General features: G+C 44.2%; 1 protein-coding gene across 14 annotated transcripts in view; it reads left to right on the top strand.

The window, feature by feature from the left end:
- SORBS2 (sorbin and SH3 domain containing 2) overlaps positions 1–22,874 on the top strand; it is a 97,601-nt gene that overhangs the window by 19,325 nt on the left and 55,402 nt on the right. For 7 of the 14 annotated variants that reach the window (XM_060278761.1, XM_060278759.1, XM_060278760.1 and 4 more), the window contains exons 6-10: positions 2,797–3,285; positions 6,022–6,163; positions 7,174–7,349; positions 15,665–15,731; positions 17,255–17,299. In XM_060278761.1, the coding sequence (XP_060134744.1) occupies positions 2,797–3,285; positions 6,022–6,163; positions 7,174–7,349; positions 15,665–15,731; positions 17,255–17,299 (919 nt within the window). The remainder of the gene's footprint in view (positions 1–2,796; positions 3,286–6,021; positions 6,164–7,173; positions 7,350–15,664; positions 15,732–17,254; positions 17,300–22,874) is intronic. The other 7 variants (XM_060278764.1, XM_060278767.1, XM_060278763.1 and 4 more) reach the window with 2 other exon arrangements.

Below are 22,874 nucleotides of genomic sequence, written 5' to 3'. Positions count from 1 at the left end.
TCTGGCCATTGCTGAGTTTTCCAAACTTGCTGGCATATTGGGTGTAGCACCTTAACAGCATCATCTTTTAAAATTTTAAATAGTTCAGCTGGAATATCATCACTCCACTGGCCTTGTTATTAGCAGTGCTTTCTAAGGCCCATTTGACTTCACTCTCCAAGATGTCTGGCTCAAGGTCAGCAACCACACTACCTGGGGTGTACGAGACCTCCATATCTTTCTGGTATAATTCCTCTGTGTATTCTTGCCACCTCTTCTTGATGTCTTCTGCTTCTGTTAGGTCCTTACCACTTTTGTCCTTGATTATGGTAATCTTTGTACGAAATGTTCCTTTCATGTCTCCAATTCTCTTGAACAGATCTCTGGTTTTCCCCATTCTATTGTTTTCCTCTATTTCTTTGCATTGCTCATTTAAGAAGACCCTCTTGTCTCTCCTTGCTGTTTTTTGGAAATCTGCATTCAGTTTCCTGTATCTTTCCCTTTCTCCCTTGCATTTTGCTTGCCTCCTCTCCTCCGCTATTTGTAAGGCCTCGTTGGACAGCCATTTTGCTTTCTTGCATTTCCTTTTCCTTGGGATGGTTTTCGTTGCTGCCTCCTGTATAATGTTACGAGCCTCCATCCATAGTTCTTCAGGCACTCTGTCCACCAAATCTAAATCCTTAAACCTGTTCCTCACTTCCACTGTGTATTCATAAGGGATTTGATTCAGATTGTATCTTACTGGCCCAGTGGTTTTTCCTACTTTCTTCAGTTTAAGCTGGAATTTTGCTATAAGAAGCTGATGATCTGAGTTACAGTCAGCTCCAGGTCTTGTTTTTGCTGACTGTATAGAGCTTCTCCATCTTTGGCTGCAGAGAATATAATCAATCTGATTTCGATGCTGCCCATTTGGTGATATCCATGTGTAGAGTCGTCTCTTGTGTTGTTGGAAGAGAGTGTTTGTGATGACCAGCTTGTTCTCTTGACAGAACTCTATTAGCCTTTGCCCTGCTTCATTTTGAACTCCCAGGCCAAACTTGCCAGTTGTTCCTTTTATCTCTTGATTCCCTACTTTAGCATTCCAATCCCCTGTAATGAGAAGAACATCCTTCTTTGGTGTCATTTCTAGAAGGTGTTGTAGGTCTTCATAGAATTGGTCAATTTCACTTTCTTCAGCTCCGGTAGTTGGTGCATAAACTTGGATTACTGTGATGTTAAAAGGTCTGCCTTGGATTCGTATCGAGATCATTCTGTCATTTTTGAGATTGCATCCCATTACAGCTTTTGCCACTCTTTTGTTGACTATGAGGGCCACTCCATTTCTACTACGGGATTCTTGCCCACAGTAGTAGATATGATAGTCACCCGAACTGAATTCGCCCATTCCCTTCCATTTTAGTTCACTGATGCCCAGGATGTCGATATTTATTCTTGTCATCTCATTTTTCACCACATCCAGCTTACCTCCATTCATGGTTCTTACATTCCAGGTTCCTATGCAATATTTTTCTTTACAGCATCGGACTTTCCTTTCGCTTCCAGGCATATCCGCAACTGAGCGTCCTTTCGGCTTTGGCCCAGCCACTTCATCAGCTCTGAATCTACTTGTACTTGTCCTCCGCTCTTCCTCAGTAGCATGTTGGACGCCTTCCGACCTGAGGGGCTCATCTTCCAGCGTCATAACTTTTATATGCCTGTTGTCTTTGTCCATGGAGTTTTCTTGGCAGGGATACTGGAGTGGCTTGCCAGTTCCTTCTCCAGGTGGATCACGTTTAGTCAAAACTCTCCACTATGACCTGTCCATCTTGGGTGGCCCTGCATGGCATAGCTCATAGCTTCTCTGAGTTATTCAAGCCCCTTCGCCACGACAAGGCATTGATCCATGAAGGGGTTACAAAAACTTACTTTGTACAAGAGAACTTCCTGTTAAAGTGTCCTGAGGTCCAGGTTTTAGGTCATTTCAGATGACTGGTTTATTGAGTGCCACGGAGTGTTGATCCCAATTTGTATACAGTATAGGGAAAATGGACAATGCTGGCTGTCTATGAATTCTGATTTGTTTTTAGGAAAGCTAGATATTGTTGCCTTAAGCAAATGATACCCCACGCTTTCAAGTGCATCACTTCCCTTATTGGAAAAAGTCAGACATTGGCGTAAAATGGGTTTGTTGCACGTGGTGCATGGATATTTGGGCAGGTGGTCAAGGGATACTTATGAAATGGGGCATAACCAGGATTTGGTCCTGCTTTCGCTTCATTGTGTAGAGCCCCCTTGCTGTGCATAGTGTGTGAAAGCGGCTAATATTGCGATACATTTTACCACTGGCTGAGAAGGTATGGTACGTCAGCTGCCTAGTCCAAAAATGAGACACTTTGCTTACTAATATAGAAATAGTGATATGGCTGAGAATTAAGCTTACTATTGGCCCAAAGGGCAATTCCAATTTTGTATATGGGAAGAAAAACCTTTTAAGGTTTGTGGCAGATAAACAGGCAGAATACTATTTGAACCAAACTTCAAACAATTTAAATCTTGGAAATGAACATCAAGGCTTATCCCAACACACTGTAGTTTCTGGCATTGCTTCCCATTAATACTTGACAAATTCACTTGCTGTGTGTTCTTTTGTAATACAGAGTTTGTTTATTTCCTAATCTATTTGACTGTGTACTTCCTAAGACTGCTAGAAAACACATGTTGTGTGGTGTTTTTTTTTATTTCTGATAACTCTTGTACACAACGAAAGGGTAAGGAAGAGTAAAAATAATACAAAATTTAGTAATATGTTTATTTGTTCTTTTGTTTTTCAAAACTCAGCTTGGAAACCAGAAAGTAACTGCCAATGTGATGGAGGTAAATGCTTCACAGACACACAGACAAACTTCAGCAGAAGCTTCGCCACTGCCTCCTTCACCACCTCCTTCATTGGTATCGATTAACAGACCCTCTCTCTCACCCGACAGTGGCACACACCCCGTAACATCATTTATTTTGCCAACACGGGATGATTTTTGGCCGTCACGCTTGTATAGAACCCTGGCCCTTTCACGTTTTTCATACGCATACCCTTTCCTAGCTCCTGACAGTACTATCCACAGGACTGAAACGGCCTCTGTTATGACCGACTCAGCCATGAGTGAGTACTCCTCTCGCCCGGTGAGCGAGTCCTCCACTGCCATTCTAGATGATCTCCAGAGCTGTAACTATGATACTACTGACTGTTCTGAAACACCTTCCCCAACCTTGAGCCAGATGTCTGCTGTGTCAGATGCCACCACCTTAACCACCACTGCTGCCAGCGCTCATGTAATTATCCTTCCTCTTTCCTCCTCCCATTTTGTTCAACCAGGCTATCAAAGTGGAAAAGAGATCATCCTTGTTCTTGTCCCCTTTACTCGATGAGCATGCTGGAAATGGCCTACTCAGGTTCTATAACTTTCCTTAATGGGAAAATTTCAAACGCGCTACATGTAAACGCAATCTAAATTTGCTGGTCAATAATCCCAATACTCTGGAGGAGTGATGCTTCCTGTGATAGGTGTGATGGTAACTTCCTTGGATAATTAGTCGGAAGCCTGAAGTGCTCCTGAATCGCTCGCTACATAAAAAGTAGTGTTTGGAATACTCTTCCCCAGGGAAGTATGAGCTCTTAGATAAATATTTATTATCCTCATTTTCCCAGGCCTTAAAAAAACCTGGACATTATTTTATCAGCTGCATTGCTTTTTAATTATATTGTTTTTAATATTGTTTTATTCTGGATTTCAAAAAATACATAACAGCATTATTTTAGATTTTTTTAATTTGTAACAGTACAGATAATGAAAGTATTCATAGTTAAGGCTGAGGTATAATAGTATTTTTTACAATACCTGTTTTAATTTTTAACCTTCTATCTAGAAGTTCTGATCCATCAATTTAGAGGCAGGTTGTGGAGACAGGTAGGTTTGTGTGTGGTGAACAAGAAGCACAAGTCAGCTGTGTTCCTTGTTTCTCCACAACATCCTCTCACCCCATTTGGATCTTTCCTACCTAAGAAATGCACAAGCAGCCTATCGGGGTGCATGGATCCCCCCCGAAGTGTGAGAATTGTAGAAGTTGTCTTTTGGTTGTAATGGTGGTGCAATGAAACAGGAAGCACAAGGCACACAAAGTTCATGTTGGAACAGTGCCACAGTCAAAGCAGCTCATAGTAGCAAGGGGAAAGTACTTTGCACATTCTTGGAGATGCTGTCTCATTTATCACTGTTCCTTATGTTCCAGTGCGAAGCATTGGCAGTGCAACAGACTCTGTGGGGATTTGCTCTGGAAAACTCTTGCTCAAATTAAACCCTGAACAAATCTTGTAATGGTTATTCTTCAGTCTCACTGTGCTAAAAAGGAAGTGACATACGGAATATAGGCAGAACTATCTTAAGATGTTAGATAAATGCACATGCAGATAGAATGCTCAAACGGAATGTTAGTACAAGCTACAAAACTGTCAGAAACTACTGAGCAACCACTATGATGTATGATGTATGCCTCAAACATGGATTTTGGGTGTTTGATTAGTACAGCACTTAACCCAACATTATCTTCCATTAGCAGTGATCACTGACTGCATGAGTTTGCTTCTGATTTTTGCATTTTCTCCAACTAACATTTCCCCTCTTAAGCATTCTTGTCTTACAGGAATAAAACTATGGATATTCTGACATTCACTTGCTACAAAATGTATTGTTTCTTTTCTTTTCCAGGAATGCATTTCTTTATTCTTAAGTCACTTCCCTTCAGCTGTTTAAATACACATGTCCTTATGTATACTGTAACTCAAAAGTCTAATACATGTGATATATACATACATGAGTTAAAATCAGCAACTTGCTTAGTTCATCTCAAATGAAGCATCCTATAGATACAGGTCACACTCTTAAAACAAGCTGGAATATGCCTAATATTTTATAGGTCATGGTATTAAAAGATAATACAACAGTCAATTCTAAAAGACTTTTCTGAATGTAAAGCCTTTTTAATCCAGTATCATGGCATAAGGGTTAACGTGACAAATGTAAATGGAATCTTTGGTATACTTAACCAGAATGCTTGAACTCAGTGGGATTTTAATCCAAGTAAATGGTTACAAGGTTAGAAAGTTTGCATGACTTCGGGCATGGCATGTGACCTCCTTGCTACATGTAAGGTTACAAGTCAACCAGAAGTGCTAAGTAAAAGCAAGTTGGTGTATCACACAAAGTAAGGTTTCTTCATCTATAGCCATTGGTTTCTAAGGCTGCAATCCCACACACACTTACAAATGAGCCAAACCCCATTGAAGTCAATGGGGTTGATTTCTGAGTAGACCTGCACTGAAAAAAGCTGTTCAGTGCTACTCATTATTCTGATTTTATAAAGCAGCATGTTAAGTGGTTTGAAAAAACAGCAGCTGTGTGATCTTAATAAATCAAAGCATGCCTAAATATTGGCAGTAACTTATTCTCCCCACCCCCCAAAAAAGGCAAGATGTGTGACAGAATTCATTGCCTAGGATGTTAACCACATAACAATTGGATAACTTTAGCCATGTATTATATTTTTAGAACATGCTGTGGGTTGAACATGACCATCACATCTAGTTTGCATCCAGATTCTGGCCACAAATATTTGAAGGAGATTTCAGCTCTTCTTGCTGGCATCTTTCTTCTTTGTCTTCAAGTGTATGGCAATAAGATTTAAGCACTTGGAAATGGAAGAGAAAATTGCTTTCAAGAGAAAATTGGAAGTGCAAGTTTTACTGTCTCTTTCATTTTGTACTGCTTTGACCTAGGACTTTCTTGATGCCTTCCCATAATTCCAGCATGCTGTTTTTTGTAGGGGGAATGGAACAGGGTTGCATAGGGGACATAATCCTGAACACAGGCTGTTATAGAATCTGACAGCTGGCTTTGCTATAAGGATAGCAATTTGTTCTTCACCTTTTGTACATGGGTGGTAGGATTTGGACAGTTCTACTAATAGTTTACTAGCATGTGATTTTTGCTTTGTTTCTTTTCTACCTCTTAGGCTCAGATAACAGTGAATGGGAACTCTAGTTCAGCAACAAGTCCCATGAGCCACTTTCAAAGGCCTTTTTCCCCTTCAGGATATTCCCCACCAGTCTCACTCAATTCAAGCTTGGTTCTCCTGCAGCAGAGCAGAACAATGGGTGAGTTCCCACATAAACAAATATCATACATTTATTTAAAAATTTAAATGGTGTACACTGAATAATACTAGGGCTGCATTGAAATGTCCCTCTGAATGACACTGCTCCCTTTTGTAAGCCATGAATCTGGAGGATATTTATCTGATTTTTGCAGGGGATAATGTGCAGGGGATAATGTGCGCAACAGAAAAAACATTTTCTTAAGCTATGGTGGCAGGGGTGTGTGTGTATGTGTCGCTTTTATATTGCTGGCAGCAGCAGCAGAATCATCATAGCTTTGCTGTCAGCAGAGGTGCCGACTTGGGTCCCAGACCGTGGGTGCATAGCACTGTGTGCCGCAACATGAAGCTGTCACATTGCTCTGTGTGCCACAGAGGCATTCTGGTGCTGCTTCTGTGCTTCCGCAGCTGTGGCAGAGCATGTGTGCATGTCCACGCAATGGAGGGCGAGACCCTGGCTCAGTCAGTGCCGCTTGCCAGGCACCCACAGTGAAAGGTTTGCAGCTGTTCAGGCACCCAGGGCCCCCTGGAGTTGGCACCAGTGACCCAGCCACCATTTTCTTAACCCCTAAATTACCCGGAATCATTGTCATCCTAGGGGATTTTATGGGGGCATGTGAGGGACACTGCAAAGATATAGGTGCTGCCTCCTGTTATCATCTGAACAATAAGTTCCCAATAATCGAACTCAAAATATAGCAGAAAAAATGTTTGCCCCTTATAAAATAGCAGGGAAATGGAAAGGGTGGAATGAGGTGGGTCAAAAAGTAATTTGTTTCTAAAGATTCTAAAAAAATAACTAGGCACTACACAGCTGGAACCTTCTAGAAAGAAACAGAGCGTGTGGTGTGCTACGGAGTTTGAGTCCCCAATTCATCCAATATCTAATATCGTGAAACATCTTGCTAATCCTGTGTCAGTTTGCCATATTGAAACTGCCTACTCTGATAACGCAGGTGAAGCATGTTAACTAAATGGTTATACAGCACTGTGTTAACATTATCTTTGTAGAATCCGCAGAGACATACTCACAGCATGCTCATTCTGTTGGTGGCAGCAGTACCACCAGCACAATACCAATCTGCAGAACTTCGGAAGAAGAGAAGAAAGTCACAGTCATTAATGCACCACATTATGCAGGGATTGGCCCAGTCGATGAATCAGGAATCCCTACTGCAATTAGAACGGTAGGAAATGTTGAGTGAGTGTGGCTGTATGTGTGTGCATGCACACGTCGTACAATGAATTGATTGTTGGTAATGGCGTTTTCAAATTCTTCTAGGCTTATATAATGTGGAATAGAATGTGAATAATCAGGGGACTCAGGATTATAATTCTGTGAGTAGTGGGGAAAGGGGGAGGCTGTCGGTGTATAATTGGAGAGCCTTGACTTTTTTTTTTACTTTTCATTGTAAAGTTGTCAGAAGATCTGCCGCTTTCTCTGTGTTTTGTTTTGCTTTCCTTTGCTCCACCTTTCCTCCTTTTGTTTATTTTGCCTTTGAAAAGTTTCCTAAAGTTTGGTGCATTTTGTAACTTTTATCAAGATGTCCTTGCATGCCTAATCCTTCCTTGTATTCATGAGTTAACAGTTATAAGATGAATTAATGTACACACACACACACACACACACACACACACACACACCAATCATTTAACCAACCCTTAGCACCAGGAAGCCCAGTGCAGAACTAGCTCTCCTTTGCTGAGCGGGTGGAAAAAGCTCTTGGGTCAGCTTTGACAGCTTGCCACTAGTTAGTGCTTGAGTGCATTCGGGATGCCACACTGAAGTGTTTTGTTTTTAGCTATGCTGAAGCATTCTTTCCACGCTGCTGCCCCGGCATCCCCTTCTGGCCGGTCCAGGCGGCAGCAGTAGCAGCTGCAGCTCTTGTAGGGAAGGAACTGTTTGCCGGTCCGAAGGAGTTCTTGCTGCTGCTGCTGCTGCTGCTGCTGCTGCACTGGCTGAATGAAACGACTAGGAGCCAGGATGAAGGCAGCAGAACCCTTGCAGGTGAACTCTTTGGGAGGTGCAAGGATATAGCAGCTGTGGGTATACTTTGCCGGCCAAGACCAACATACAGGGATGTGGAGTTGCCAGGGACAGATTCAGTGGAGAGGGGAATGGGGTGGTGGGTGAGAGAGAGAAGTGGAATTGATGGAGAAAAAGCGATAAGGAAAGATTTTGCTCTGACCAAGCGGTAAGACTGTGGCTTTTAAAAAGAATAAGGGAGGGGGGAGAAGATCAGTCAGTTCTTGCTTCCTTTTACTATGGTTGTGATCTAGCTAAGTCATGTAAAGTCTTTTTTTATATAATGACTAACTCATACTTTAACAATTCTGAAGAGATTTCCATCCCATTTAATAGAGGCAGATCCCTCTGTGTGTGTCTTTTTAAAAGAATCACAGACTAATCAAATAGGGTGGCTATTAGTTATATAAGAGCATGAATTAAAATCCTCCCAACTGTACTTAATGGGCCTGGCCCATTGCCAGCTATATATTTAAGCCTCCAGATTCTCTTGATCTCTTTAAGATTGGCTATGAAATTCCTCTCATTTTTGGATAGCTGTTTCTATATAAAAACATGCTTTTAGCTTGTAGAACTATTATTGCATAAAATGTTATAAGCTGATGTGATTTAAGACATGCACAATGCCATCCTAGGCATGCTCATTCAGAAGTAAGTCCTACTGACCTCAATAGGACCTACTCCCAATTAGGCATGTATAGAATAGCAGCTACACAGTTTGCTCAGAATGTCATATAAACAAAGAGGTATGTGTTAAGTGACCACAGAAACACAAACTAGATAAGGTGGAGTGCTTAATGCTCTGCAGCATCAGACTGTTTAGAGTTACTTTTTAATTTTTACTGATTGCATATTCATCTTAAGATCCATGCAAAACAGTACAAGTGTTTCAGATGCAATTGTATTGGATCATATAACACTGTACTTGTTCATACATCTTGCTGAGTTCAACAGGGCTTACTACTGTTGCTGCTGCTGCGTTCTGTAATTTAGTACAGAGAAAAGTGTGCATTACCATGCACATCTTTTTAGGAGGGATGGTAAATAATCAAGTGTACACCACATTTCTGCCTGAGTTACCAATCCAGCTACAGTTAGTCTGCAATTCTAGGTACACTTACCAAGGAGTAAGTACTGCTGATCTCAATTTAAGCTTACTTCTTTGTAACTGTGCACAAGATCACACTGTCAGTCACTGTCTCAATTTCATTGAAGCCAGCAGAGCATATTAGTTATTGTGATTAACTTAAATTTCATATTCTGCTTATCAATTAGAATTTAGAATGGAAATTAGGAGATTTGATTTTTAAAGGAAATTTTGCTAATCAATTTGGCTCTTTTATTCAGTGTAAATATGCCCTAAATCAGGCACCAGTTGTCTAGTTGATATACTTTCTCCTTTTCAAGTGGTTTGCTGAGCTTGCACCTTTGCTGGGAAATTGGTATGCTTGTTAACATTCCAGCAATGTGTCTGAATGAATCATAGAATACCAATGTGCACAGATGTCAGATGTGCCTTTAAAAAGTAGCATTGAAAGCCACCCATAAGTGACAATGGTGGATCAGTTTTCTAGCTGTTCAAGTGGATATAATCACTTCTGTCTTATCTGGATTCATCTGCAGTTCTCCTTCATCCAGCCCGTAACATTTGCACAAGCACCTAACTTCAGCTCCCACATCCAGTTTGAAAGAAAAATAAAGCTGAGAGTGCTCATCATATTGTTGACACTGCACTCCATATTCTCTAATGATCCCTCCCAGCAGCTGTATGTGCTTACTATAAAAAAGTATTGTAGATAAGATAACATTTAAGTAGCAGACACTTAACAATTTGAGGATCAAATGCATTGCCCACTAGAAATAATTTGGTTGCAATCCATTAACTAGTTTCAGATTCTGTACAGACATTCCTTTTTAAAAAAATGATTTACAACAGGAACACACACACGCACACAATATGTTGGAAGGGATGCAGAGATCTTCCCAGCGGATTGTGTGCCACAGCTGAAGATTGCTTTGAACACAATTCTCCATCAAGCTGTTCCTTTACTGACATTAAGATTGCCATTTGTAAAATTGTTTTGCAACAGCCTCGGATTCCTACTGGAGAGTGTCCATGGCATCACTGATGGGGGGAAATGACTTTCCCAATTTTTTATTCTGCCTTTTAATTTTGCATTGGCAGTGTATTCAGTGTTCATTCATTCTAAGCTGAGTACAGATTGGCATATAGAGCAAGAAGCCGAGCTGTTGGGCAGTGAGATTGTAGCAAGGAAGCAATTCCTACTCAGTGGCATCCAGGAGTACCAACGTGAATATAATATGGGGGGGGGCAGGTAGGCCCCACTCTGCGTAATTGATCACAAGTCATGGCACACACACACCATTTGAATGGTCCATCAACTTTGGAGAGGGGCAAATATTTTAGGGGGCCCCAAAGGGACCTCAGCCCCTAGGAACTGGCTCCCATGGTGGCACCACGGAAGGCATCTTGGCCAAGGGAAACCTATAAACTGGAGATGGGGCTTCCTTCCGTATATTTTAAAGGTGGCAGCTGCAGAAGATGCACTTGTGCACACTTCAGACGCAAAATGCCAACAACAAAAACATTGTATAAAAGCTATCCTTAGGAAAACCAGAATGTGGAATTTGTTCTTTATTGAAAGGACAGTGTCTATTCAGATATTAAAGATATTAAGCTTTTCCTTAGATTTCATTCTGTCCATTTGTAGGAGCATAAATATTGCAAGCTTGCTTGTCTCTATAGTAAAGTGTGAAGTGAGAAATCTAGCTTCTTCATAAAGCAAAGCTCAGCTGCAGTAAAGGGAGGTTTCAGCAGTACAATAAACATGTCTACTGTATACTGGGCCACTTTTTGAACAAAGATATCATTCAGCCAAGAGTTTGGAAATGCATATTTTTGCAGCATGTAATGCCTGCCCATTTAAGAACCCTGGTCACTTTCCAAGAGCTTACAGCAATTAAGCTCACTACCAGCTTAGACATAGAAAACCAAATTTTCAACCTTGAGTAACTAGTTCTTCTAGGTAGATCTACAAGGCACAGCTTAGACAACTATAGGTGCCCTATAGTGCATTACACCATTGTCATTTTTATTCTCTGTGTTAACTGTTAGTCATTGTACAATACTCCAAAGAGCTGGAGTACTAAGTAAATTGAAAACTAAGATAAATATATCTACATTTATGTTATACACCCAGTTTCAGATATTGAGTCATCTTAGAAAGACTCCAATATTTTGGCTATGTAAATTTTAAATTTCATCTCTTTAAAAAAATTCCATATCATATATGAGAATGTGTATTGTGTCATTTCTTTAGTTTTTGGCCAAAGATTCTGCTTGTGAACATTAAAATGTATTCCAAGTATAGTTACAGTTACTCAATTATTTTAATGTAATACATGATGGTTTTCTGCTTATTGAGCAAGATAGACAAGCAAACTTTGCAGCATTCGGTTAGCTGTCATGTACTATAATAATGTGAACCAAAAATTTATGCAAGTTCAATCATTTCTAATTTAGAAGCAGCTTTTGTATGTAGAGGTCTTTGAAAAGTATATGTAGAATACCAAATGTGAAATATTAGGATATGATGTGCAGATAATAGGGGGATACATGACTTCAGGTCAAAATAGAATTGTGTTGTCTGACATTTTATCAAGAACATAGGATTATGCATTACAGGGAGGAATAAGTGTACAAATTTGTTATCTTTGCAGCTTGCATGCATCACTGTTTAAGGTGGTTTTGCAACTGGCTTTTGGTGTGCACTGTTTAATTTTTTTACTGGCACTACTCTGTATTCTTAGAAGTTGTGATCCTTTAGGTTGCCATGAATGACCATGCAGAAAGCATCCTTGTGCACCAGAAATGCAGCCTGAGTTTCTCATCCACTTGTTCCCCCAAATGGGCACTTTTGTAGCCAGCTTGCACTGTATGTTCCCTTAAAGTTGTGTCTGTAGGTGACAGACTTTGAGATTAGCTGTTTTGCTTGTAAATAGGTCTTATTTTGCTTCATCCATGCTACTTGTACAGGCAGATGATGGATTTTCAGGAATAGAAAAGGTTTACTGTCAGTTGAACATAGTGGACATAAAAAGTATAAGATTGCTACTGTAACATAATTGATGTCATTTCTTGTTGATTTCCCCCCAATGACCCATTGAATATTTAAATGTTGTCACCCAATTTATGAGCAACCCAATTTCTCTTTCCAAAATAAACTAACTTTTGCCAGTGCTTGGTAAGAGCGTTTGTGCAAAAGGTGGTTGTTAAACACTTGCTTGTAGGTCTGCAGAACTCAGGTCAGCTAGCACCCCAGGTATAAGGGCTCATTCAAACCTTATCAAAATAGAGAGGTTAATGCCCTCATCCCACACAGGTCTTCCTTCAATTTCTCCCATGGAAACTTCCACAGAAAAACAATAATATTTGAAGTTCGTCAAAGTTACCAACATGTCCCTTTGATGCATTGACAGTGAAGGAATTCTGGAAAGTGATAAGAAACACCCCACCTCTGCAGCAGCCAGTAAAATGGTGCTAAGATGGGGAGAAACACAATGCGATGCTAAGTGCTATGAAAAGATGTGCAGTATTGCCATGCATGCACATATACCAATGGCAAACTAGAATCCACTATTGCGTCCAGCTTCAACATTGGTTCTAAGCATTACCCGTTTCCCTACCTTTTAAGCTGATGGGTTTAAGATTATTTTCTTCCATATTGTCTTCAGTGGAACAAAATAAGCTTACATCCATGCACAGCTTAGTTGTCTGCCTAGCATTAAGATTCCCAGGATTTGGTAGTAAGAAATTTTAAAATACCCTACACTGTATCCAATTATAATGCTATTTTTTAAAAAAAGAGTAAATGGTGAGTATATTGGCTGTGCTACAAAGAGAAAAAAAGATGCTTGCTGTCAATGGACTTGACTACCACTACAAAGGATCTTATCTAGAAAAGAATCGAGCTGCAAAAAGTTTTGTGTAGCTACTGGATTGTGTGTGTTTTACTTTTAACCAACAATCCATTATAATTGCTTCACGGTCAACCTTCTGATTATTTGTACGACAAAGAGGCCTTTCATTTATGTGTGAATAACTAAATCCGGTCCATCCGGATTTGTTTGACTTAAGCAGTGTTGGAATACTGTAGCTAGCTTTTCTGTTTTTTTAAGTGGGCTTTTGCCCAGCGAAAATTAGAAGCCTGTTCGCACAAAGCATTGCTTGATTATGGATTGTTACAAAGGCTAAACAGAATGTAGGGCAAAGAGGAGACTCTCCACTGAGAAGAATAAATGTCTCAGCTGTGCATTTCCTGATTGATCATCACTCCACAGCATTTATTTCTTCAAGCCTCTCAAAGAATACTTGCATCTCTTCCTTTTTTTACATTGTTGCTGCAGTCTGATTTTATAATTGTGGTGCTTAATTCTATTACATCAAAGGAATATGTCCAGCAATTGAATAATTTTCAGTGCAACTGAAACTGCATGCGTTGGTGGATAATGTTAACGCCTAATTTAATTACTTGCCTTTGTAGTAATGATGTAGTGCATTCCCACCATCCCTCCTTTATTTAGCCCCAATAAAAGGTGGCTTTTCCTCCATGTGCTTAGTCTGTGTGTAGAGGGATAGCGGGACTATGCCTGTTGACCATACCTCCCAACATTGGAGCACCCCACTGGCCCTTCCTTCAGCACATGCATGTTCACAGCTGATGCATCCCCAAACGATCAGGGCCCCCAATAGCACCGAGTTGATAATCACATAAGTACCCATTTTAACTTGATATATGTTGAGGTAGGAGCAGCCAGCCCAGTCCTGCGCTTCCCCTTACCCCTCTCTATGTAATCACATGAGATAGCACCTACAAAGACCTGTTATGCTAGATCATTCATATTATTTTTAGCCCTTCTTGCTGAAAACAAAGGAAAGGACTAATGCTTCACAAAGATGGTTATCTATAAAGATGTGTTATTCCCCCCCCCCCCAGCTGATACTAAAAGCACTTGAGGAACTTACTGGTTTTCCAGTTGGAACACTTGGTAAGGCTTGGTTTGGCCATTACTGCTCCCCATTCTCCCAAGACAAGAAACCTTTCCTTGGGTAAAGCAGGAGTGAGCCGAGTTGCTTTCTCAACAACCCATGGAGTAGTTTACTATTCAGAACCTAAAACATGGATATGTAGATCCTTTCCAACCTTGTTTACACTTCTGACAAAGGGGAAATGTAACTCTGCTAGTCCTCCTGAACCTCTTGGCAGTCATCATTGGTCATCTGGCCAGAGTGAGACCCGAGGATGCAGTGCTATGGTAGTGCCAGTCCTTTCCAAAGGGAGGAGCACAAAAAGCAGTATTGGGGGACTTCACTCTATGGCCTTTGGCCTGCGAGATGCTACAGGATTCCATTCGGTCCCACATTGGCATGAAGCCCTGGGGAGAAATCATATGGAGGTTAGAGTTAAAATGTCATTGGTATGCTGATGACCTCTCATTGTAGGGAGTCTGTAGAAATCCTGAACAGAGGTTTGGAGTCAGTTTGGAGATGAATGAAGGCAAATGAGTTGAAGATAAATGTCCTGCAAGTCTTGTAAATCTGCTGATCTGGCTAGAGCTATATGGCTAATGCTGGATAGGACTGTACTCCCCACCCCCACCCCTACACAACCAGGAGCACAGTTTAGAGGTTATCCCGGACTTAGCTCAAGGTTGGCTATGTTATGCTCCCAGTCATTTGAATATTCAAGCAACCCAGCTTCAAATGCACATTCCATCCCTAGTTATCTAGTCCATTATTTTCCACACAATTATTTCTTTCGATCAGTTCTGAAGCTTATCCAATCCAGTGCCTTGAAGTACTGAGATATCAATCATATCCAAGCATTCCTAATGAAGGAGACATTAAATAATACTGCAAAAGACAGAGCTATATCATCTATGACCCATAAAGCAAACACAACCTGAGAGATGGCCTTGCTCCCAATATGCTGGTGCGGTCATTGCAGTCACCAGGAGAAGCATGTCTCAGTATGGTGGTGTCATGGGCCTGGACTTTTAGTATGGAACTCCCTCCAGGCAGCTAACAGACAAGTACTTTTGAGATTTTGGTGCCTATTGGAGAGGTTTTTATTCCAGTAGGCATGCAGAGAAGGATAATCTCCACCTGGTCATTATCAACTGTGGAGTCGTTTAATGATGATTTAATAGGTTTACATATTGAGATTTTATTATTGTTTGTTCCTTGCTTTTGAGGTTCTTTCTGCATATAAAATGATTTTAAAAATCACTTATTATTGTATTATTAATACACCCATCAGCTAAGTATGAGGACCCATCAAAGGGGTAAACGACCCTCCTAGTTACCTCCATTGTAGATTAATTCAACCTATTGTGTAACCAATTTAAGCTTTGTTGTTGTTTTCTTGCTAATTGTTTAAACTTTGTCATTTTTAGACAGTTGACAGGCCGAAGGATTGGTATAAGACGATGTTCAAGCAAATACACATGGTTCACAAGCCTGGTATGTGCAACTTCCTCTCCTTGGTGTATTTTCATACATCTTGCCGTTTTGCTGTCAGATAATAATATATGCCAGTGGTCATTCAATAATAAAATATCAAGGTCCAGTGGGCACTTCAAGCCAAATAAGTATATTCAATACAGCTGATGCATTTTTCTGTGGGGGGAAACATAAGGAATTCTCTAACAGAAATTAACATTTTTAAGAAGTACAGAAAAACAAGAGAGGTTACAATGAGTGTGTTAGGGAAACGAAGTAGCTCAGGGTTTTGTGTTCATCCCTTAGAATTAGCTTGGGAAGATTTTCATTGCTGTAATCCTGCAAAGGCAACAAATCAAATAATGATCTCTTCCTTTCCCCCCTTTCTTTTATAAATTCAACAAAGTTAATGACCAAATGATCCTAGCCTAGGTATGGGGTCATTTGGTTCTCCTCTTATCCACAACCTATGGTTTAGTTATTGTAAAAGGAGTCGCTTTGCGTAATAAGTACTGAGAATAACATTTAATCCAAGAATAAAAGACAGTGACTGGTCCAGGGTATGAAGAGAGTTTCATGGCTAAGCAGGGAATTGATCAAATAACAGTTAATTTATTCATTAACCAAGCAATCCTGCAGGAGCAAAGGGGAGAGGGAGCTAAATGATGGACGTGGCAGCCAAAATGGAAGCTGAGGGGAGTACTTTTGCTGGGCTTTTCAGTGCAGTGGGTCACTATATTTTGTATCCACGCCCTCTCCACCATCACCAAAAGCACTGGAGAAATTAGCTTCATCTGCTCCAGGTTAGCATAGATTCTAAATTCAGTCCCTCACAGGGAAACAAAACATCTTTGGATCCAGTAGATCCATAGTTGATTTTGTTCCATTCTCATAATGCTCCACACTTGGGGGGCATAAGTTTGCTATCACAAGCAAGAACACCAAACGGGGGTAGTTTTCTATCCACCAAGCTTTCTAAGGGTACAGTAGGGAACCTCCACAATCTCAGTCTATCCATCTCCACTAGCAAAGGACAGATACCTAGGCCTTTTCCTAATTACACCCCCTCTGCAAACAGACAATACCAGGAGGTCAGGATTGTCCTCTTAATCTACATATACATTACAATGGCACCATCTTTTAAAAAGCCTTTCCGGATGTATGTGAAAGGTGATGCTGCCACCTGTTGCATTTGTAAATTCCTGTTTTCAAAATAATTAACATAAAACCCACACTGCCAATTAATCAGGGCCATATTTAAGTTGATTAAATATTTGTTGTAGATTAACTAACGAATCAGCTAAATATTCCATACCTAACTGGAAGGGTAATAGCTCAGTGATAGAGCATATTGCTGTATTTGCATCTCAAGTGACAGAACAGCTATATGCGATCCAGGATTGGTAGCATATGAGAGATTCCTGAAGTATAAAGCTGGCTACAATTTGTTTGTTTGTTTTACAGTATTTGGGATGGTAGAGCTGCCTTGCTGTTCTAAACAGACCAGTGTTGCACCACTATAACATTTATCTTTCTTTTTATAGATGATGACACAGACATGTATAATACTGCCCATGCATATAATACTGGTAGGAATTATTCCTTCCCTTCGTCTGTTCTCGTTAATTTTGGTGATTACCTAAACTTGTAGGCCCATCCTTCTTGTGCTTGTTTAACTGCAGTTTTTATTGTTGTGTTGTGGGATCTCCGTGTATTGTTGTCATTTCGTTGTTTTCCTGACACCTGAATGATTGAGTGTGAATTTTTTTTCCAGCCAAATAACCCAAAATGTATTTTAAATGGTGACCTTCCAGTGCTTTGATTTTGTACTAACTTGGACAGATTCTGGCTTTGGGAACAGTTTCAAAGCAGAGCTTGATTACTAGCATAACCTCCATCAACATTCATTGGGGATGTCAGAGGGCCTGATGTGGCTACTCTAGAGTAACGACTCCAGCATGGTCTTTTTAGGCTTTTATTAAGTGCTGATTATTTACAGTGTTCAGAGCGGTTAATATACATCCTTAAGGTGAGGTGTCAGAACCTCCGAATGGCGATTGGCGCGTTTTCTTCCAGCACAGAAGCTTTGGGAGACCCAACCTCTTCCCCCTACGTTTGCGTCGCAATTCGGGAGTTGGGGGGATTGGCCTTCCCCCCGTGCGCCCAACTTCCTGTCCCACCTGGGGCATGGGCTCCGCAACCTTGCCTGAGCCTCGGACCCCACTTCCTGACTCTCCGCTGGAGGCAGAGCTCTCCCTACTCTCTCCAGCGCTTGGGGATGGGCTAGAACTTAAGATGGGAGGGACTTCCCTTTATCCCTTGTCCCTCACATCCACCCCCCTCCCAGGCTCCTCTCCCCCCCTCCCTAGGGGCTCTCCGCTTGCTGGGGACGAGTGAAACCCCAAGAAGTCCGTGGTGTCAGAGCCTGTGGGTGTAAAAATTTCCCCCCAATCCGGCGATCTTTCCCCCTCCCCCTGAGAAGACGGGAATCCCAAAAAGTCTGTGGCGTCAGAGCTGGTGGGAGTAAAAATGTGCTGCCAGTCCTCTCCTGCCTCTGACGTAGTCGACCTCGGTGAAACCCACACCTCTTCTTCCGTATCCTCAAATTCCGCTTCCCATCTCCATGGAGAGCTGCTGCCTGCGATCCCTTCCTCCCGCCCCTCCCCCTCTCCCTCCCTTTCCATGTGCCAGGGCTTGGGCCTGTGGGGGAAAAGGGCATGGAACTCTTCCACTAAAAATTGCTCTTGTACTTCCGTGGCAGGTATCCACTCATTGTGGGACGGCGGAGTGTCCTCCCATGCCATGAGGTACTCCAGCCCTCTCACCCCTCTCCTTGAATCTAAAATCTCAGTTGCCTCATTGAGTTGTTGGGTGTCTCCCCTTTCCCCCCTTCCCTCTGGAGGCTGATCGCTGTCCCTGAACCTGGTACTTTCTCTGTACGGCGACAGCAGCGATCTATGAAACACTGGGTGCACCCTCATGTCCTCCGGCAGTGCCAGCCTGAAGGCTACTGGATTGACCTGTTGCGTGACCGTGAAGGGGCCCAGCCTCCTGGGCGCCAATTTCTTGCATCGCCCTCTGGTGGGAAGGCCTTCAGAGGACAACCAAACCCTGTCCCCCACCCTGATGACCTCCCCCGGTCGCCTGTGGCGGTCTGCCCCCTTCTTGTACGCTTCCTTGGCCCTCTCCAAGTGCTCCCGGAGTTGTTGGTGCACCGTCTCCAGTTCCTCCGCCCAGTCCTCTGCCTGTGGGCCCTCCTCCTCCTCCTCCCCCTCCTCCCTCTCTGGGAAAGATCTGAGGTCGCGCCCGTAGTTGGCCTTAAATGGCGACACCCCTGTGGAGACGTGCACCGCATTGTTGTAGGCAAATTCTGCCAGTGGCAGGCGATCCACCCAGTCCGTTTGCCTCTGGTTGACGTAGCATCTCAGGTACTGCTGCAAAATGGCGTTGACCCTCTCCGCCTATCCATTGGTCTGCGGGTGCCGGGCAGTCGACAAGCTGACCTCCACCTGCAGGAGGTTCATGAGCCGCCTCCAGAACCTGGAAACAAATTGGCGGCCTCGGTCCGAAATAACCCTCAAGGGTAACCCATGCAGTCTGAATACGTGGTCAACGAACAGTTTGGCCGTCTCTTCTGCAGAGACCGCCCTGGCACACGGTATAAAGTGGCACATTTTGGACATGAGGTCCACCACCACCAACACTGCTGTCTTGCCCCTGGAAGAAGGCAGGTCTGTGATGAAGTCCATGGACACTACTTCCCACGGCCTGTGCGGTGTGGCTAATGGCTCCAGCAACCCTGCTGGTGCTGCCCTGACTACCTTTGCTCGCTGGCAGGTGTCACAGCCCCTTACATAGTCTCTGACATCCTCCCGCACCCCTGGCCACCAGAAGTGTCTCATGACTAAGTGGGTGGTCTTGTCCCTTCCAAAGTGCTCTGCTGTTGGGTTGTCGTGCATCTGCTTGAGGACCTTACCTCTGAGTTGTGTGGTGGGTAGGTACAGGGCTCCCCTGTAAAAAAGCAACCCCCTCCTTTCCTCAAAGTCTCGTGCCTGCTCCCTCCCCCCTCGCAGGTCTTGGAAGATGCGGGTGGCAAACTCATCTGCTGCCGTCAGTGCTGTGAGTTCTGCCTCGCTCACCACTGCTGCTCCACAGGACCATGCCGACGGGGGAAACACATGTCGGGGTGCCGGTGGTAACTCCTCCTCCATGTACTCTGGCTTACGGGAGAGGGCATCCGCCCTGACGTTCTGCTCCCCCGGTATGTAGTGGATGGAGAAGTTGAAGTGTGAGAAGAACTCTGCCCACCGTATCTGCCGCTGGTTGAGCACCCTGGCTGTTCTCCAGAACTCCAGGTTCTTGTGGTCCGTGCACACCTGGATGGGGTGCTTGGCGCCCACCAGGAAGTGTCTCCAGTGCCGGAACGCAGAATGGATCGCGAGAAGCTCCTTATCAAACACCGTGTAGTTGCGTTCTGGCTGGGTCAGTTTTCTGGAGAAAAAGGCACAGGGTCTCCACTCTCTGTTGGCATCCAGATGTAGTAAAATGGCCCCCACCGCGCGGTCTGAAGCGTCTGTTTCGATGCGCAGTGGCACGTGCTGTACCACATGGAACAGGTTCTGGTCGGAGGCGAACACCTTTTTTAGGCTTTCGAACGCTGCTTGCGCCTCCGGTGTCCACCTGAACTTCTGCTTGCCTCTCAGGCAGTCAGTGATGGGAGCCGTAACACGAGAGAAGTTCTTGATGAATTTCCTGTAGAAGTTGGCGAAGCCTAGTAGGCGTTGGGCATCTTTGCGCGTCCTTGGGCTGTGCCAGTCCAGGATGGTCTGCACCTTGTCCTTGTCCATCGCTAGCCCCTTGCCTGACAGCTTGTAGCCCAGGAAGTCCACCTCTTTGGTGTGAAACTTGCACTTCTCCAGCTTCACATACAGGTGGTGCTCCTTCAGGCGCTGCAACACCTCCCTGACATCCTTCACATGCTGCACTGGGTCATTGGAGTAAATAAGGATGTCATCCAGGAAGACCAAGCAGTTCTTGACGAGGAGGGACCCCAGGACGTGGTGCATGAAGGCCTGGAAGCATGCTGACCCCCCTTGCAAACCAAAGGGCATCACCAGATATTCAAAAGAGCCCAGAGGCGTGAACATCGTGGTCTTCCACTCATCGCCTTCCCGGATCCTGATCAAGTTGTACGCCCCCCCTCAGGTCGAGCTTTGTGAAGATCTTGCCCCTGCGCGCTGCTTTCAACAGATCGTCCACTCTGGGCATTGGGAAAGCCACTGGTTCTGTCATGGAGTTCAGGCGTCTAAAATCCACCACAAGACGGCGCTGTTGCGTGTCTTTCTTGTCCACCCAGAATACCGGGCTGCCCCCTGCTGCCTTGCTTTCTCTGATGAACCCCCGCTTGAGGTTCTTGTCGATGAACTCCCTCAGATCCTCCAGTTCCCGGTCTGACATGGAGTACAGCTTGGCTGGGGGTAGCGTTGCCCCGGGTATCAGGTTTATCTGACAATCAAAAGACCTGTGGGGTGGCAGGTGGTCGGATTCCGCTTCGCTAAAGACCTCCTGCAGGTCCCAGTACTGTTTGGGAATTGCCTCTCCCCCCTTAACGTGCATGGTGGCCACCGTGGCTATCGGTGGCCCCTCCCCTGGCTGGCGCTGCATGCAATGTTCCAGACAAAAGTCCGATCCAAACGTAATGCATCTCTCGTGCCAGCTTATGGATGGGTCGTGGCGTGCTAGCCAGCTCATTCCTAGCACTATGGGGGGGTCTGAGATGGTGGTGACGTTGAAAGCCAGTGTCTCTGAGTGCCTTCCCACTGTCATTCTCATGGGGGGGGGTCTGGTGGGTGATGGCCCCTCCCAGCAACTCCCTGCCGTCAATGGTGGAGACGTGCAGGGGAAAGTCCAGCTGCAGCAGTTGGATCTGGTGTGCTTCCGCAAAATTTTTTGAAAAAAAATTGGCCGACGCCCCCGAATCGATTAACGCTAAAACAGTCAGTGGGTACCCATTAGGGAGTGTCAGAGTCACTTCTAGAACCACCCCTGCTCTGGGGTGTGTGCGCTGGCGCTGCCCCTCTGTGGGAGGGAGGGAGGGAGGGAGGGGGCTGGTTTCCGTCGATTGCGCCTGGCTGCTGCCCCTTGTCTCCTGCAGCCAGGCTGTCTCGTTTCCCTGCTGTTGCGTTGAGTCTGTGGGGGCGGGCATAACAGTTCCCGCCCTTCCCTGCCATTCCCGGCGATGCGGACAATTCCTGACGAGGTGACTGGGGGAGTGGCATAAAAAGCAGTTTCCTCCCCTCCCCTCCTTGCGTTTCTGTGGTGCTGGGGTTTGAAAAGCCCGCGCGCGCGCTCCTCCGATCTCCATCGGTTCCGGCTCTGGGCTTGGTCTGGGCGGGGCTGGGGGTGGGCCCTGGGGTGGGGTTTGGTGATGTGGTCTGTCCTGGGAGCGTGGGAACCAAGGTTTTGCTGCGCGCGTCGTTTGTTTGTCATTCCATCTGGATTCCTGTCTCACCCCCACCGCTAGCGCAGCTTTGCTTAACTCATCCATAGTCCGCGGTTTAGGACCTCTCGCCAGCTCATCCTTAACGTCTGAGTGCAAACCCAGGTAGAAGGCTGATTTCACTGGCTCACTGTGCAGATCCCACCCCAGTTTGTGCACCAGCATGGTGAATCTCGCCCAGTAGTCTCTAACTGTCGATTTTCCTTGTGTTAAGTTATGAAGCTCCTCTTTTGTGGCTTCCATTTCAGAGTCACTCGCGTACATAATTTTTAAAGCTTCTAAAAATAGTTTTGCGTTCTTCATGCAATCATTTTTTTGCGTGATGAGCGGTCTTACCCATTCTCGGGCGGCCCCAGTCAAATGCTCTATGATAAAGGAGACTCTGTGCGCGTCATCTGGGAATTCTGCTGCATGCAATTCCAGCGCATAATTTATTTCTGTCTCAAATCCTAGGTACTCCCTAGGGTCGCCGCTAAACTTGGTGACTAGGCTCTGTCCCCTTCTCACTTGGACTAGCTGCGGCTGGGGCGCCCCCCCCCCCACCTCTAGCGGCTTTCTCCTCTTCCAACTTTTTCTGCAGGTCCAATACCATCACCCTTAGCTGTTTCTCAGTCTCCTCTTTTGTCCTCACCTGGTCCACCAGCTTGTTCAGCTCCTCCTGCGCC

Source organism: Zootoca vivipara, chromosome 9, assembly GCF_963506605.1.
Source record: "Zootoca vivipara chromosome 9, rZooViv1.1, whole genome shotgun sequence".
In the NCBI taxonomy this organism is placed as follows: Eukaryota; Metazoa; Chordata; class Lepidosauria; order Squamata; family Lacertidae; genus Zootoca; species Zootoca vivipara.
Note: the sequence above shows the minus strand (reverse complement) of the source record. Positions and strands in the feature narration are given on the sequence as shown.